Source organism: Oncorhynchus kisutch, linkage group LG16, assembly GCF_002021735.2.
Source record: "Oncorhynchus kisutch isolate 150728-3 linkage group LG16, Okis_V2, whole genome shotgun sequence".
Lineage (NCBI taxonomy): Eukaryota > Metazoa > Chordata > Actinopteri > Salmoniformes > Salmonidae > Oncorhynchus > Oncorhynchus kisutch.
This window is the reverse complement of record NC_034189.2, coordinates 42,465,369-42,482,093: the sequence shown is the minus strand read 5'-3', so window position 1 is coordinate 42,482,093 and position 16,725 is coordinate 42,465,369. Positions and strand designations below refer to the sequence as shown.

General features: G+C 41.9%; 1 protein-coding gene across 5 annotated transcripts in view; it reads right to left on the bottom strand.

Moving 5' to 3' along the window:
• Positions 1-4,611: 4,611 nt before the first annotated feature.
• Positions 4,612-16,725, bottom strand: part of LOC109878180 (gamma-aminobutyric acid receptor subunit beta-3-like) — a 52,983-nt gene continuing 40,869 nt past the window's right edge. For 3 of the 5 annotated variants that reach the window (XM_031792474.1, XM_031792476.1, XM_020470413.2), the window contains 3 exons: positions 13,062-13,214; positions 8,902-9,149; positions 4,976-8,014 (listed from right to left, as the gene is read on the bottom strand). In XM_031792474.1, coding sequence (XP_031648334.1) covers positions 7,658-8,014; positions 8,902-9,149; positions 13,062-13,214 — 758 coding nt within the window. In that variant the 3' untranslated portion in view covers positions 4,976-7,657. Of the gene's footprint in view, positions 8,015-8,647; positions 8,732-8,901; positions 9,150-13,061; positions 13,215-16,725 lie in introns of all 5 variants that reach the window. The other 2 variants (XM_031792473.1, XM_031792475.1) reach the window with 2 other exon arrangements.

Genomic DNA, 16,725 nt, shown 5'->3' with positions numbered 1-16,725 from the left:
TTAAAGAAGTTTGAAATATCCAATAAATGTCGTTCCACTTCATGATTGTGTCCCACTTTTTGTTGATTCTTCACAAAAAATACAGTTTTATATCTTTATGTTTGAAGCCTGAAATGTGGCAAAAGGTCGCAAAGTTCAAGGGGGCCGAATACTTTCGCAAGGCACTGTATATACATTTACAAAATAACACTTTCAATATTTGGAAGACCCTCAGTCCTCTACACAATATTGTGCTGCTGATGCCAGGTGCCATAGCAGTCTCTTTCTTCTGTAAAGCAGAGGGTCACCAAGCATGTGGTGCAGGTGATGGGGGACTTCATTTTGCAAAGAACACAGCGACGCCTCCATGCTGTGCCCTTTTGGCCCTGAAGCACATCCATGCCTGCAGAAATACATTTGGGCAGATTAACACCACTTGTGGCAGGAGCTGGATGAACCAGCTTCAGTGGGGGATGGACACCTTGGCACTGGGGGCTCCCATTCGGAGTCAGTGTCACTGTGACAGAAAATGTTCAGTTAGAATAGTTTCACATATGAGCCCTGTATCAACAGTTATAATAAAGATATATATATAGAGTACAGGGAACATAAGGTTGAATATATTATTATAGACCTGCTAGATCTACTGTCTCTATTATATTATGACAGACCAGCTAGATCTACTGTCTTTATTATATTACATCAGACCAGCTGTATCTACTGTCTCCATTTCACTTTGGCCATTGTTGTGGCCCTGCCCTCCCCTCAACAGCCTCAAATAGGCTATTTCATTTCACAAATAATATTTGATATTATTAATTTCAAGTCCGAAACGTCCGAAACAATGTCCTCTCCGTTCAAAAGATATTCCTCCATTTTGAATCGTCCTCCAACAATCTGTCTCACTTTCCCGATCAATTTCTTCTAAAATTGTGAGTACATCTGTATATCTAGACTTAGATTTAGCTTTCCCTGACTTTGTCGCCATACTGATTGATATATAAACAGCTGAAGATGCGCTTTACCAAAACAACGATGTGCGTAACATGCGTGGCTCCTTCCGGTATCAAATCAAATCAAATCAAATCTAATGTATTTATATAGCCCTTCGTACATCAGCTGATATCTGTGCTGTACAGAAACCCAGCCTAAAACCCCAAACAGCAAGCAATGCAGGTGTAGAAGCACGGTGGCTAGAAAAAACTCCCTAGAAAGGCCAAAACCTAGGAAGAAACCTGGAGAGGAACCAGGCTATGTGGGGTGGCCAGTCCTCTTCTGGCTGTGCCGGGTGGAGATTATAACAGAACATGGCCAAGATGTTCAAATGTTCATAAATGACCAGCATGGTCGTATAATAATAAGGCAGAACAGTTGAAACTGGAGCAGCAGCACGGCCAGGTGGACTGTGGACAGCAAGGAGTCATCATGTCAGGTAGTCCTGAGGCATGGTCCTAGGGCTCAGGTCCTCCGAGAGAGAGAAAGAAAGAGAGAAGGAGAGAATTAGAGAACGCACACTTAGATTCACACAGGACACCGAATAGGACAGGAGAAGTACTCCAGATATAACAAACTGACCCTAGCCCCCCGACACAAACTACTGCAGCATAAATACTGGAGGCTGAGACAGGAGGGGTCAGGAGACACTGTGGCCCCATCCGAGGACACCCCCGGACAGGGCCAAACAGGAAGGATATAACCCCACCCACTTTGCCAAAGCACAGCCCCCACACCACTAGAGGGATATCTTCAACCACCAACTTACCATCATGAGACAAGGCTGAGTATAGCCCACAAAGATCTCCGCCATGGCACAACCCAAGGGGGGACGCCAACCCAGACAGGATGACCACATCAGTGAATCAACCCACTCAGGTGACGCACCCCTTCCAGGGACGGCATGAGAGAGCCCCAGTAAGCCAGTGACTCAGCCCCTGTAATAGGGTTAGAGGCAGAGAATCCCAGTGGAAAGAGGGGAACCGGCCAGGCAGAGACAGCAAGGGTGGTTCATTGCTCCAGAGCCTTTCCATTCACCTTCCCACTCCTGGGCCAGACTACACTCAATCATATGACCCACTGAAGAGATAAGTCTTCAGTAAAGACTTAAAGGTTGAGACCGAGTTTGCGTCTCTGACATGGGTAGGCAGACCGTTCCATAAAAATGGAGCTCTATAGGAGAAAGCCCTGCCTCCAGCTGTTTGCTTAGAAATTCTAGGGACAATTAGGAGGTGCCTTGTGACCGTAGCGTACGTGTAGGTATGTACGGCAGGACCAAATCAGAGAGATAGGTAGGAGCAAGCCCATGTAATGCTTTGTAGGTTAGCAGTAAAACCTTGAAATCAGCCCTTGCTTTGACAGGAAGCCAGTGTAGAGAGGCTAGCACTGGAGTAATATGATCACAAGTTTATTTAGTGCTTTATCTGGGTAGCCGGAAAGTAGAGCATTGCAGTAGTCTAACCTAGAAGTGACAAAAGCATGGATTAATATTTCTGCATCATTTTTGGACAGAAAGTTTCTGATTTTTGCAATGTTACGTAGATGGAAAAAAGCTGTCCTTGAAATGGTCTTGATATGTTCTTCAAAAGAGAGATCAGGGTCCAGAGTAACGCCGAGGTCCTTCACAGTTTTATTTGAGACGACTGTACAACCATTAAGATTAATTGTCAGATTCAACAGAAGATCTCTTTGTTTCTTGGGACCTAGAACAAGCATCTCTGTTTTGTCCGAGTTTAAAAGTAGAAAGTTTGCAGCCATCCACTTCCTTATGTCTGAAACACATGCTTCTAGCAGGGCAATTTTGGGGCTTCACCATGTTTCATTGAAATGTACAGCTGTGTGTCATCCACATAGCAGTGAAAGTTAACATTATGTTTTCGAATAACATCCCCAAGAGGTCAAATATATAGTGAAAACAATAGTGGTCCTAAAACGGAACCTTGAGGAACACCGAAATTTACAGTTGATTTGTCAGAGGACAAAACATTCACAGAGACAAACTGATATCTTTCCGACAGATAAGATCTAAACCAGGCCAGAACTTGTCCGTGTAGACCAATTTGGGTTTCCAATCTCTCCAAAAGAATGTGGTGATCGATGGTATCAAAAGCAGCACTAAGGTCTAGGAGCACGAGGACAGATGCAGAGCCTCGGTCCGATGCCATTCTTCACAAGTGCCGTCTCAGTGCTATGATGGGGTCTAAAACCAGACTGAAGCATTTCGTATACATTGTTTGTCTTCAGGAAGGCAGTAAGTTGCTGTGCAACAGCCTTTTCAAAAAATTTTGAGAGGAATGGAAGATTCGATATAGGCAGATAGTTTTTTATATTTTCTGGGTCAAGGTTTTTTGCTTTTTCAAGAGAGGCTTTATTACTGCCACTTTTAGTGAGTTTGGTACACATCCGGTGGATAGAGAGCCGTTTATTATGTTCAACATAGGAGGGCCAAGCACAGGAAGCAGCTGAAGATGCGCTTTACCAAAAAAATGAATCTTCAATGGCGAATGAACCTCTTTACGACGGAGTTTACTACATGGGTTGGTCTTCCAACACATAAACATTACATATTGCCATTTACCTCAGCTCATTGGCTATCTACCCAGCTAGATTTCAAGACGATCAGTGGTCATTGGGTTAAAATACAGTCAATCAATGAAACAGCGGTCATATCATTGGTGTACAATGATGTCATTACTTGTTGTCTTCAAATCGGTTTCTTTCAGTCAATATGTCCCGCGAAATGACCCATCAGGTTTGTTTGTGTTACAAACCAATTGATTGCAATGAAACCAAACCAAACATGACTGGAAAAGTCACGTTTAGTGTGTCTATTTACATTGAATGTGTCGTCGAAAATGGAATGAGACGGAATTCACAACACAAGCGGTGCTTCGTGTTAGGCTATAAAAATGTATTTTATCAAACAAAAGACCATTCATTGTGTAACAATGAGCATTGGGATTGCAAACAGAGGAAGATCGTCAAAGGTAAACAATTTATTTTATTGCACCTTGTGATTTTGTTACACCTGTGCTGGTTGAAATAGTTGTTTTTTATGGGGCTCTATCCTCAGATAATCGCATCGTATTCTTTCGCAGGAAATCCTTTTTTAAATCTGACAACGCAGTTGGATTAGCAAGATTCTAGGCTTTCGAAACATGAGACACTTGTATTTTCATTAATGTTTAATATGACTATTTATGTAGCGATCAACGTATGTTGTCGAATGTCATCCCGCTAACGGGTTCGGTGCGCAAAGGTTAATCAAGCTAGATGGCTGGATGGTGGAGAGGCAGAGTGTGAAGCATTTTTTGGACATGTACTACAGTATGAATACCCAATTTGTAGGAGGCACAGACCTACAGTCCATGATTGCCGTCGAAGATCATAATTGTACATAGCAAATTAAACTGGGACAGTGTTAAATGTAACACTTTCAGTGTACACATGAATCCCACTAATCCAGTGTTAAATTAACCCTTTTGAGTATTCAAAAAGCAACACTTCCTTGAGAGTTAATATGTACACTGTGAGATTTAAAATGCAATTCTATTCAGTGTACATGGCTATGAACAAATATTCTGTGTATTTAAAGTCACCGAAGGCACATCAGAACATCCAACATCCAACACACACAAATTAATTGATAAATACGGTTTTAATCACAATCCAGGAATACTGGTAATCATTTGTTTATCTTCACCGGACATATAAATCATAAACTATTGGGCTTTTTCTAGATTCAATCATTCAACAGAAATGCATTAGGAACAAGAAATGTTGTCTCTGACGTCTGTCCATTGTTCATCCTGTTGCTATAGCGTATAACAGGTGTGCTACAGAAATCATTGATTTGAATGGATGCAAAACCAGATATTACTGTCATACAATTGATATTATTTCATGAATAGAGCAACATTATAACCTAAATAAATAAGGGAGAAAAACAAACACATATCTATACCTAAATACATTTATGGCAGAACAGAACATGTTGACATTCCATAATGGGCCAGACAACATTAGAAGCCAGCAACGATGAGTGCACTTAATGCATGAAACAGTGTCAGATTGAATGTGCCAATGTGACTGACCGGGATTCAAACCCAGGTCTCTTGCATGCCACAAGACTGTGTTAGCCCTCTGAGCTAAAGACTAGGCATTAGCTCTGAAGGGCAAACTCAAGTCTTTGCATCTCGGGAAAGATTACTCATCTTACACCAAGACCAAGATATTTTATTCATCTTACACCAAGACCAAGATATTTTATTAATCTTGCACCAAGACCAAGAGAAATGACTCATCTTACACCAAGACCAAGAGATATTATCTATCTTACGCCAAGAACAAGGGATATTAGTTATCTTACACCAAGACCCAGCCAACACTGCCTCATCTACACAGTAGAAAAGGGACGGGAAACCACAGGGTCTGTAACTGTTTAAAGGCCAGCGTGTGTAACCACACACTCTGCCATTATATCATTCAAACCCAAAACACACAACAAGCTTAATGATCAAGTAGCAAAGTGTATTTACATACCAGAGATACATGTCACTACTATAAGCAATTGGCTGCAAGTTGGTAATGGTAAAATACATGGGTGCACAATTTATTCTTTATGCGTATATAAATGTGTTATATATTTGAAGACTGTCGTTTTGAATCCCAGCCATTGAACCCAGGATATGATTGGTTGCTCTGTAACCAACCAGAGACTTTATCACAATCTCTTGAACTGTACTTGTAACCTGAGACACAGGTCTAAGATGATAGGGTTAAGGTTCTTTTTTTTTATTTTATCGCCACTACTCATGCGATATAACATGCATAGAGAAACAAGAGACAGTGCCATCTAGGCATGTTCTCTCGCCCAGAGCAGCATGATATGGACAATGGCAATGTTTCACCAAATGTTAGCTACTTCCATGCCGTTGGTTACATTTCCTCATGGGATGTGTTCGATGTTTGGTTACAATCTAATGACTATGGCTCGTTGTCCTTGCCCTGTAGAACAGAATTCATGCATCAGTTGTATACTGAGAGACTAATACATCATATGTGCTTCTTTGATAGCTGCGCAGAATAGATTATAGAAATATAGAAATGGATGACGATGATATGCCGCTATCAGTGGTGGCAATGACCTTGATTTACAATGCGTTTTGTTGTATTATTTATGTTGTCGGTGCATTTGATAGATAGTCTCTCATGGCATTCATTGCTTATTAAAAAAAAATATGATCAACCCCATATGTTAATTCAATAGATGTTCAAGCATTTAAAGAGGACGGAAATGTCATCGGTATTTCACATTGTCTTATAAAACAGACAACTAATTAGACAACTCCAAATAAAAATGTGCACACTTACATCACATCTGTTATATACATTATATTTACAGTTGGAGGTCATTTCAGCAGTAAAGATCAGTCAAATGGTCAAAACCAAACAAACCCTCAACCCTGCCACTTCCGTGGAATGTTGTGAACAGAGGGAATCTATGGTCTACAATGCTAGCGCGCAAGAGAGGGAGTTAACATACTGTAGTTATAGTCAACGTTACACCTTACAAAAATATCTGAATATTTCACAAAGACATGTTATACAGTGTATAGCGCAAGGCCATTGGCAGGAGAGTTCAACAGCTACAGTATCAAAGGTGGAGCTGATTTAAAGGAATGCAGTCAATTTACTGAGTGAAATCCTGTCATGCATTCACAATATCAGGTAGAAAAGATGTGAACCATGACAGATTCATTGAGTGCAGTTATGGGTATGTTTAGATTACCAATCAATATTCCAATTTCAAGACTGCTTGACAGGATTTTGAAAACTTAATGGACGCCAATCAGCAAAATCCAGAACCTGAGATATTATAACCCTCAACCTTAGACATTAATTTGCACCTGTGTTAAAATATTATAGTTCAGTATGTAATAATAATAATAATAATAGTAATAATAATAATAATAATGATGATAATAATAATAATAGCAATACTACTACTACTATTACTACTACTACTAATAATAATAATAATACACTGTACATAGACATACAGAAACAGGACCACTTCACTGTAAAATATGCAAATACTGTATGTGCACTTGAAAATGATATCTGACCAAGACAAAAAATATATACATGATAAAGATGGCAAGCATCACAAAACATGAGTATATATTTTTTGCATTGATCCGCATTCATAACAAATAATATGTAAATAATGATAAAGTATACACCACAATTCATTGTGTATATGCATAATACATTACATAACATTTGTATTTTATTTGGGTTTGTTAAAAAAAAAATGTTATGGTTACCTTTTCTTTCTTGCAGATTGCACAAATTGAAATGGGTATAAAGAACATTATCAAACTGCAGAGAGGGCAAAAAGACTGGGAAGTATACAGTCCCAGTCCTACAGTATGGGTATTTATCTACATAGTTCTGTACAAAATTTGAAGAATTATCAATCCCACCGCAATCCACAATTTGAGTACGACTGCAAATATAAAACCTTGAACAAAGGGGTCAAAGCAGTTTGTCTGTGTTACATAGAGGCAGTCCTTTGTTTTTCCATAGCAAAACATTTCCTATCACGTAAAAAAAAAGACAAAATGATGACGAAGGAGAACAAAAAAAAATGACAACACCATCTAACCCTAAAATCAGTCAATCAGTTGACATAATACATCCAGTAGATCAGATTAAAGAGGGAGAAAACGGAGGGGAAGATAATCCGCGACCACCTGTCGATGGCGTTTACGTCCGTCAGGTCAGGGATTTTGATTTTGAGCTGCGACGAGCGCCGCCGCAGTTTGTGCCTCTTGAGCTGGGCGTGCCTGTCGAGGCTGTGGCGAGGACCCGAGGCCCGGCTCGCCTTCCTGCACTGGACGCCGGTACCTGTGCTGGTGTTGTCAAATCCCATGACGGAGGAGTTCCTGCTGTCCGCCAGGCTGGTGGTGACCTCATTTCCTGCCACCTCGTTGTGTATCTCCAGGGTGGTCAGCAGGATATTACCGTGGGACTCCGCCTGGAGATAGAAGTAGATGATTGATGTATGATCTGGAGCTATAACAACATGATGGTCCTGCTCTGGACAGGTTCAAGGGTGAGATGAGAACCGGAACTATGTTCATTATAGACCCATTTAGACCTGTGGTTCTCAATCCTGGTCCTGGGGACCCAAAGGGGTACACATTTTTGTTTTTGCCCTAGCACTACACACCTGATTCAAATCATCAAAGCCTTTTGATGAGTTGATCATTTGAATCAGGTGTGTAATGCTAGGGCAAAACAAATCATGTGCACCCCTTTGGGTCCCCAGGACCAGGATTGAGAACCACTGATTTAGGCCAATGACATACATTGGAGAATCAAGATATGAGACTATGTAGGAATGAGGTCACTTTGAATGGACAACACAGCACAATATCTGTTTTCTAGCAACACTACGGAACATAGGGCTTGCAGGTTGCATTGGACATGCAAATGTCAAACCAGAAGTTGAAAAAAGGACAATGGCAACTTGGGTAACAAGTGACACGTACAGACTCATTAAATTCTCATGCGGACATGAAGAAAAAAAAAATGTAATGTCAGTCAATTGTGACAAACAAGTCAGACAGATAGTGAAAAAAATATGTGTCCGCTGGTCAAGACTCACCGACTGTGAGACACGGAGCGTTTTTGCTCTATTAGGCTGCTTAGTCAGCTTAAGAGATGACGTTTTACCTCCTTCCTGAGGAGACTAACCACAAGAAACACAACACCATATTTATAGAGTTTCTGATCTGCCATCGTAAGAGTGTGCGGACTGCAAAGATAACGCCCGACAACTTCTCAACCTGAAACCCAAGAAATTTGGAAGAACTTTGAAGAAGTTAGAGCGTCTCGACAGAGATCTTCATGACGACTTACCCGATTGGTGTCATATTTGGCCGCCCTCTCGTTGTTGGCCCTCTCGGCTTTCTCTGCCAGCTTCTTCTGCATCTGTGGCCCACGGCCGAAGAAGATGTAGTTGACGAAGGCGTACTCCAGCAGGGCCAGGAAGACCATGACGAAACAGCCCATCAGGTACATGTCAATGGCCTTGACGTAGGGGATCTTGGGGAGCGTCTCTCTCAGATGGGTGTTGATGGTGGTCATGGTGAGCACAGTGGTGATCCCTGGATTACAATTGACAGTTTAAGGCAGGGTTCCCCAACTGGCCCCCAGTTGGCCACAAGTTTTTTAAATTTTCATTGTTGGACATAAAGACTGTGACGGAGGATTGGGATTTCAAATCATGGGATTTGAAAAAAGTCAGGAAATCAGCTCCAAGTCATTTTAATTAAATAAATCTGTTCCCAAGTATCCCCATGCTTAATGGAGAGACACATGATCATATACAAATTTAAGCAAGGTTTGAAATAATTATGTTTTAGTCAAACATTATGTCTGTTTCAGATTCTTGTGGTCAATTTGCAGTCTACTAATTATTTGTAATTATGTTCCAACCAAACCACTTCCCAGAACAGAGGGGAATATTATTTGATAGAATTTTAGCCTCAGATTGCCTCATTGTAGCCTGGTGCTCCAGTCTGTTTGTGCTTTTGCCAATTAACTCCTCCAAAACATGCATGGCGTGACAATGGTAGAAGAGTTGGCTACAGTATATAACGGATGGGACTTGGTCGTCTTGTTGTGCTCTGAGCCAAAATCAGAGATAATAACCTCCCCGAATAGAAATTCAAAAGTTAGTCCTCTACTAGCCCCTCGGACACCACCAACCTCAAATAACTCGTTGAATAATTGTGTACATTCAGCCTCCAGCTGTGAGTGACATTTTAACCGTGGAAGGAGTTGAATTGAATGTCTCATGTTAAATATACTACACATTCTGTCCTAAAGAAAGGCCTCTAAATGGAAACAATGGATTCTTTGCACATGCTTTATCTGTTGTCCGTGCAGAAACACATATGTAGGAAAACTGACCTCAAATAAAATAGTAACATGTATTTTCTTTGACAAGAAATATAAACCATGTGTATCAGTAGCTAGTACTGTCATAAAGCCACACTGGAGGTAGTTAGAGTGTAGGATCAATCTGGCCCTTTCCTTGATTTATTGGAACATTAAAGGAGACAGTTAAGTATTACCGGTTTGCTGTGACAGTGTGTGTGTGTGTGTTTCTCTCTCCCTGAGGAACAGCAGCATTCTCCCCTTTTGCTTTTACTCATTGCAACGATCTCTGTGGTTTTGCTGAACGGCAGCCATGTTCTTTATCGGTGTTCCCTCTGTGGTTCTATTACTCTCTGTCCTTCACTGCACCCACCGACCTGACAATTTAATCACAGGGCCATGTGCCCGTGGGCCTCCCTTCTTTTTCATCAGGAGACCGGACTCTCTGGGGATAAATATATTTTTATGGAGCCTCTCTCTCTCTCTCTCTCTCTCTCTCTCTCTCTCCTTTCAAAGGAAAAATGTCAGGCATTGTGCATTTAAATAGTACTTCCCAAAAGGTGTGTAGGTATTATGCATTTAAATAGTACCTCCCAAAAGGTGTGTAGGTATTATGCATTTAAATAGTACCTCCCAAAAGGTGTGTAGGTATTATGCATTTAAATAGTACTTCCCAAAAGGTGTGTAGGTATTATGCATTTAAATAGTACCTCCCAAAAGGTGTGTAGGTATTATGCATTTAAATAGTCTGGCCCAGGAGTGCTGTCTCTGCCTGGCCGGTTCCCCTCTTTCCACTGGGATTCTCTGCCTCTAACCCTATTACAGGGGCTGAGTCACTGGCTTACTGGGGCTCTTTCATACCGTCCCTGGGAGGGGTGCGTCACTTGAGTGGGTTGAGTCAGTTTCAACTGTTCTGCCTTATTATTATTGGACCATTATGAACATTTGAACATCTTGGCCATGTTCTGTTATAATCTCTACCCGGCACAGCCAGAAGAGGACTGGCCACCCCACATAGCCTGGTTCCTCTCTAGATTTCTTCCTAGGTTTTGGCCTTTCTAGGGAGTTTTTCCTAGCCACCGTACTTCTACTTCTGCATTGCTTGCTGTTTGGGGTTTTAGGCTGGGTTTCTGTACAGCACTTTGAGATATCAGCTGATGTACGAAGGGCTATATAAATAAATTTGAATTGAAATAGTACCTCCCAAAAATGAGAAAGTGGTAAGTACTCCACATCTGCTAACATACTGGTCTGCTACTGAACAATGAACTATTTGGGTTAGTCTACTGGTAATTACTGTGGTATAGAGCCTATACTGTGCTATAGAGCCTACAGTATGTGATCCTGTGTGGCTCAGTTGGTAGAGCATAGCGCTTGCACCGTCAGCGTTGTGGGTTAAATTCCCAAGGCCACCCATATGTAAAATGTATGCACGCATGACTGTAAGTCAATTTGGTGCTAAGGACTGACCATACATGATACCAAAATGATAGTTGCAGCCATGTTGTTCGGCTATACAGTGTATGTTTACCATTCCATTGTTTACAAACTATGGCATAAAACAAGCTAATACATTGGTTTCTGATGGGATATGACAGTTAAAACTAAGCTCATGAGGCATTTATAAGAATCAATGGGTATATATACATGTATATATATATATATATATATATCACTCATTTAAAAGTTCAAAAATGGATCCACCAATCCTAGACTGCTCCTTTAATGTCTATCTAATTGTATGTTTCAGACAGCCTCCCTACTCTATTTCTGCTGCATAATCATCAGGAAGGAGCCACTAAAGTATCGTGCAAATGACTTCAGATCCTGTAGCACTCTGCTTGCTAACGGCATTATCGATACATTATCCCTATCGTCTGTTCTCTGAAATTGGGGGGTTACGAGGTTATCAAGAAATGAGATTTGGTCCTCACTTGAGTGTCTCTAAGGTGTCAGAAGATACTCTAGTCTAAAAGTGAAGAAGTATGATCGCAGAGCCTTAGCAACTCTAGAGGACATTTAACCAAAGGAATACAGTACTTTAAACAGCACCAGTACATGGAACAGCTCTGGTACTTTGAACAAACTTCCGGAGTGTTACATCGCTGAACACTGCATGTACAGGTCCAGGTTATTGTACCCTGCTTTCCCTGCACCTTGCATCCTGTACACCACTGAACGCATGCAGAAGGTGAGCTACACTGAACACACTGTAGGTCCTGTGTGGCTCAGCTGGTACAGCACGATGTTTGCAACGCTCAGGGTTGTGGGTTCAATTCAATGAAAATGTATGCACTCATTACTTTTAAATTGCTCAGGATAAGAGAGGCTGCTAAAATGTACATACTGAACGGGGAGTTTTATTTCTTTTGCTCAGAGTTATTGATTAAAGGTACTCCACGAGAGAGTGAAGAAAATGTGCTGGAACAAGATTAGGGCCAAGTGGGTCGTCTGGATTTGGAATTCACTGTAACACGGCTCCCTAATCAATTTGACCTTCAAACAATTCAATTGTTTTCCCACTGCATTGATATCTTGATTGCTGCTCTTACCGGCATGCAGCCGCCACAAAGCACCCTTCTGGGTGGCAAAGGAAATCCCATAATGATATATCACTGAGGGAGTTCATGTTTTTCTCTGGTGGACTCCTTATTAGCAAGCCACCGGATATTGCAGGTCTTTGCAAAGACCTCCCAATTCTCTGCTTTATGTTCATGAGAGAGTGCAGGGGAATCTGTCCATTCAGTAATACAGAGTAGACCATCAAAATAGAATTAAGAGTATAATTATCTCATGGACTAGACTGTATGTGTGGCCCTACAAAAGGGTTCCAAAAGCGTTCTTCGGTTGTCCCCTTTTTGGTTCCAGGTAGAACCATTTTGGGTTCCATGTAGAACCATCTGTGGAAAGGGTTCTACATGGAATGCAAAAGGGTTCTATCTGGAACCAAAAAGGGTTATTCAAAGGGTTAACCTGTGGGGACAGCCGAATAACCCTTTCTTAGTTCTAGGTAGCCCCTTTTTTTCTAAGACTGTATAACTAGTGGGATGTTGGGATCAGTCACAATAATAGGGAAACAGTATTCAGATACTTGTTAATATTGTACAATGTGTAACATATGGTGCTTGTACACCTACCTAATGCCACTCTTGCAGCCGAGGCATCGTAATTGATCCAGAAGGAGACCCAGGACAAGATGGTGATCAGGATGGAGGGCATGTAGGTCTGCAGGATAAAGTAGCCAATGTTCCTCTTTAGCTTGAAGCTCAAAGACAGTCGTGGGTAGGCACCTATGAAAACAGGATGTTGAGAGGTTGAACAGAATGAACGACTTCTTGGTTCGAGGAGCATTATGGAACACCTCGTGTTTTTGTTTTTGTTTCTATGGCAATGGCAGCATGGGTTGGATTTATCACCATGGAAACAAGCATCCTTGAACCATACTTCACAACAATTTGACACACGTTGGCGATGAATGCGAGGCAAATAATAAAATATTTCAATACTAACTGTGATGAAAGAAAATGTTGCACTTTCAAACGACATATATTATTTTATAATTTATGCATGTATAAAAGTCTTGGAGATTGATATGTTAGGCATTTGGTAATGTATGTATTTCTTCTCTGACCTGGCTCATGAAAAACACACTTTATGATTCATCACATATCTGTCGTCATAAATGACCATTTGAGTTGAATGTATAGTGCACATTCCTCTCTGTATAGCATTAAACCAGTGATGCATGACGCTGGTCCTCAAGGGTCGTAGCGTCTGCTGGTTTTCGTCCATGTCTTGCCTTGTTAATCAGAGATGAATTAACATCTGGGTATCCAGATGTGTGGACTCCTCAGCCAATCAATGACACTTATTGATCCATTAAGAGCCAAGGACAAACGAGTACCAGAAGCAATGCAGAACTCAAGGGTGTCAGTTGTACACCTCTAAGCGAAGGAAGTCCTTCCACTGCTACTACAACAAGTTGACCTAAAAAAATATCCTCCAGACCGCACATTACCGTGGCTATTTATGTAAGCATGGGATTTAAATCACGCTAACATAGACCATAAAACTCCCATTGATTTGCACACAAACCAATCAAAACTCTCGGATCAGAAACTATCTGGATCCATGGATTGCTGTCCATGTACTGTATACGTGAGACGAGGCACATTCGTGGGGGTGCCACAGGGTTAAATTTTTGGACCGACTCTCTTCTCTGTATACATCAATGATGTCACTCTTGCTGCTGGTGAGTCTCTGATCCACCTCTACGCAGACGAAACCATTCTGTATACTTCTGGCCCTTCTTTGGACATTGTGTTAACAACCCTCCAGGCAAGCTTCAATGCCATACAACTCTCCTTCCGTGGCCTCCAATTGCTCTTAAAATACAAGTAAAACTAAATGCATGCTCTTCAACCGATCGCTGCCTGCACCTGCCCGCCTGTCCAACATCACTACTCTGGACAGCTCTGACTTAGAATACGTGGACAACTACAAATACCTAGGTGTCTGGTTAGACTGTAAACTCTCCTTCCAGACCCACATCAAACATCTCCAATCCAAAGTTAAATCTAGAATTGGCTTCCTATTTCGCAACAAATCCTCGACCAATCCTCGACTTCGGCGATGTCATTTACAAAATAGCCTCCAATACCCTACTCAACAAATTGGATGCAGTCTATCACAGTGCCATCCGTTTTGTCACCAAAGCCCCATATACCACCCACCATTGCGACCTGTACGCTCTCGTTGGCTGGCCCTCGCTTCATACTCGTCGCCAAACCCACTGGCTCCATGTCATCTACAAGACCCTGCTAGGTAAAGTCCCCCCTTATCTCAGCTCGCTGGTCACCATAGCATCACCCACCTGTAGCACGCGCTCCAGCAGGTATATCTCTCTGGTCACCCCCAAAACCAATTCTTTCTTTGGCCGCCTCTCCTTCCAGTTCTCTGCTGCCAATGACTGGAACGAACTACAAAAATCTCTGAAACTGGAAACACTTATCTCCCTCACTAGCTTTAAGCACCAGCTGTCAGAGCAGCTCACAGATTACTGCACCTGTACATAGCCCACCTATAATTTAGCCCAAACAACTACCTCTTTCCCTACTGTATTTATTTTATTTTATTTATTTTGCTCCTTTGCACCCCATTATTTTTATTTCTACTTTGCACATTCTTCCACTGCAAATCTACCATTCCAGTGTTTTACTTGCTATATTGTATTTACTTTGCCACCATGGCCTTTTTTCCCCTTTACCTCCCTTATCTCACCTCATTTGCTCACATCGTATATAGACTTGTTTCTACTGTATTATTGACTGTATGTTTGTTTTACTCCATGTGTAACTCTGTGTCGTTGGATGTGTTGAACTGCTTTGCTTTATCTTGGCCAGGTCGCAATTGTAAATGAGAACTTGTTCTCAACTTGCGTACCTGGTTAAATAAAGGTGAAATAAAATAAATAAATAAAATATTGTCATGGAAGGGAATTGTCCCTTTAAGAATGGTAACATTATGCGAGAGATAGTGGGAGGCGAAAGTAGGTGTTGAAAGAAGATTGGTGATACAGAGGATGTAGGTGTGCAACTAAGCGCTCCCACTCGCTGTGTCTGGACGTTTGTCAGCGAGTGGGAGAGTACACCATATGTTATGAGGAGGAGGAAGAGGGGGATGAGGAGGAGGAGGAGAGGAGAGGACGGAATAGAGGAGGATGTTGATGGTGAAATGGCCACGACGTGAAAACTCTCATAATGTAAGGGTGCGATGTCCAACAACGTTCTGACAACGTTCACCAGTTCAACAGAGATCCCCTTTATCCACTGCTAAAGAGAGAGGGGGAAAAAGCCTGTGGAAACAACTCATCTGAAACAACCAATCTGAGTTGACCTTTGCATTTCATTTATTTACATTTTCGCACTTTCTCTATTCACACTCACGCACCCTGACACTCCAACACACAAACACTCAATTCATAATTTGCTCACACATTTACAATGACTCTACACACCCACACACCCACTCACATACACGCTGAAACTACTCCTGTTTATAATATATGCCTTACCCCTATACATATCTACCTCTACTACTCCAGTATCACTGCACATTGTAAATATGGTACAGGAACTGACTGACCCTGTATAAAATATGCTTACTTACTTTCTTGTGTTTTTCTTATTTTTTATTTCCTGTGTTGGGTTCAAGATAGGCATTTCACAAATAGGAATGATGATGGTGTCTAGGAATCGTTGACAGACATGTTCTCCACTTGGTTCTGGAGCTGTACATGACATTACACCTTGAAACTTTAAATCATTATGGCGGTGTTTCCTTGTGAGCTTGGAGGGGAATAATTGATGCTCTGGGCCTTATTTTCCACATGAATTTCTGATGCCCTGTTTCCCAGGCTGCTTCTCCATGGCTTCTCTCTTTTAAAGAGCTGAAGAAAACAGCTGGATAATTGCCATCCTACCATCCTTCACTGCTCCTGTGTGAGTCTGTGTGAGTGAAGCAAGCAACAGCAGCACATGGAGGAAAGTTGGTCTTTAGCCAGGCTCGGGGAGGGAGACAGGCCTTTGAAGTATGATGCAGGGGTCCTCAGAGGAGCCAGGGAGAGGGGAGACAGAGGACCAGACTGAGGAGCCAGGGAGAGGGGAGACAGGGGGCCACACTGAGGAGCCAGGGAGAAGGGAGACAGGGGGCCACACTGAGGAGCCAGGGAGAAGGGAGACAGGGGGCCACACTGTGGAGCCAGGGAGAGGGGAAAGAGTATAGAGGGGGCCAGACTGGACA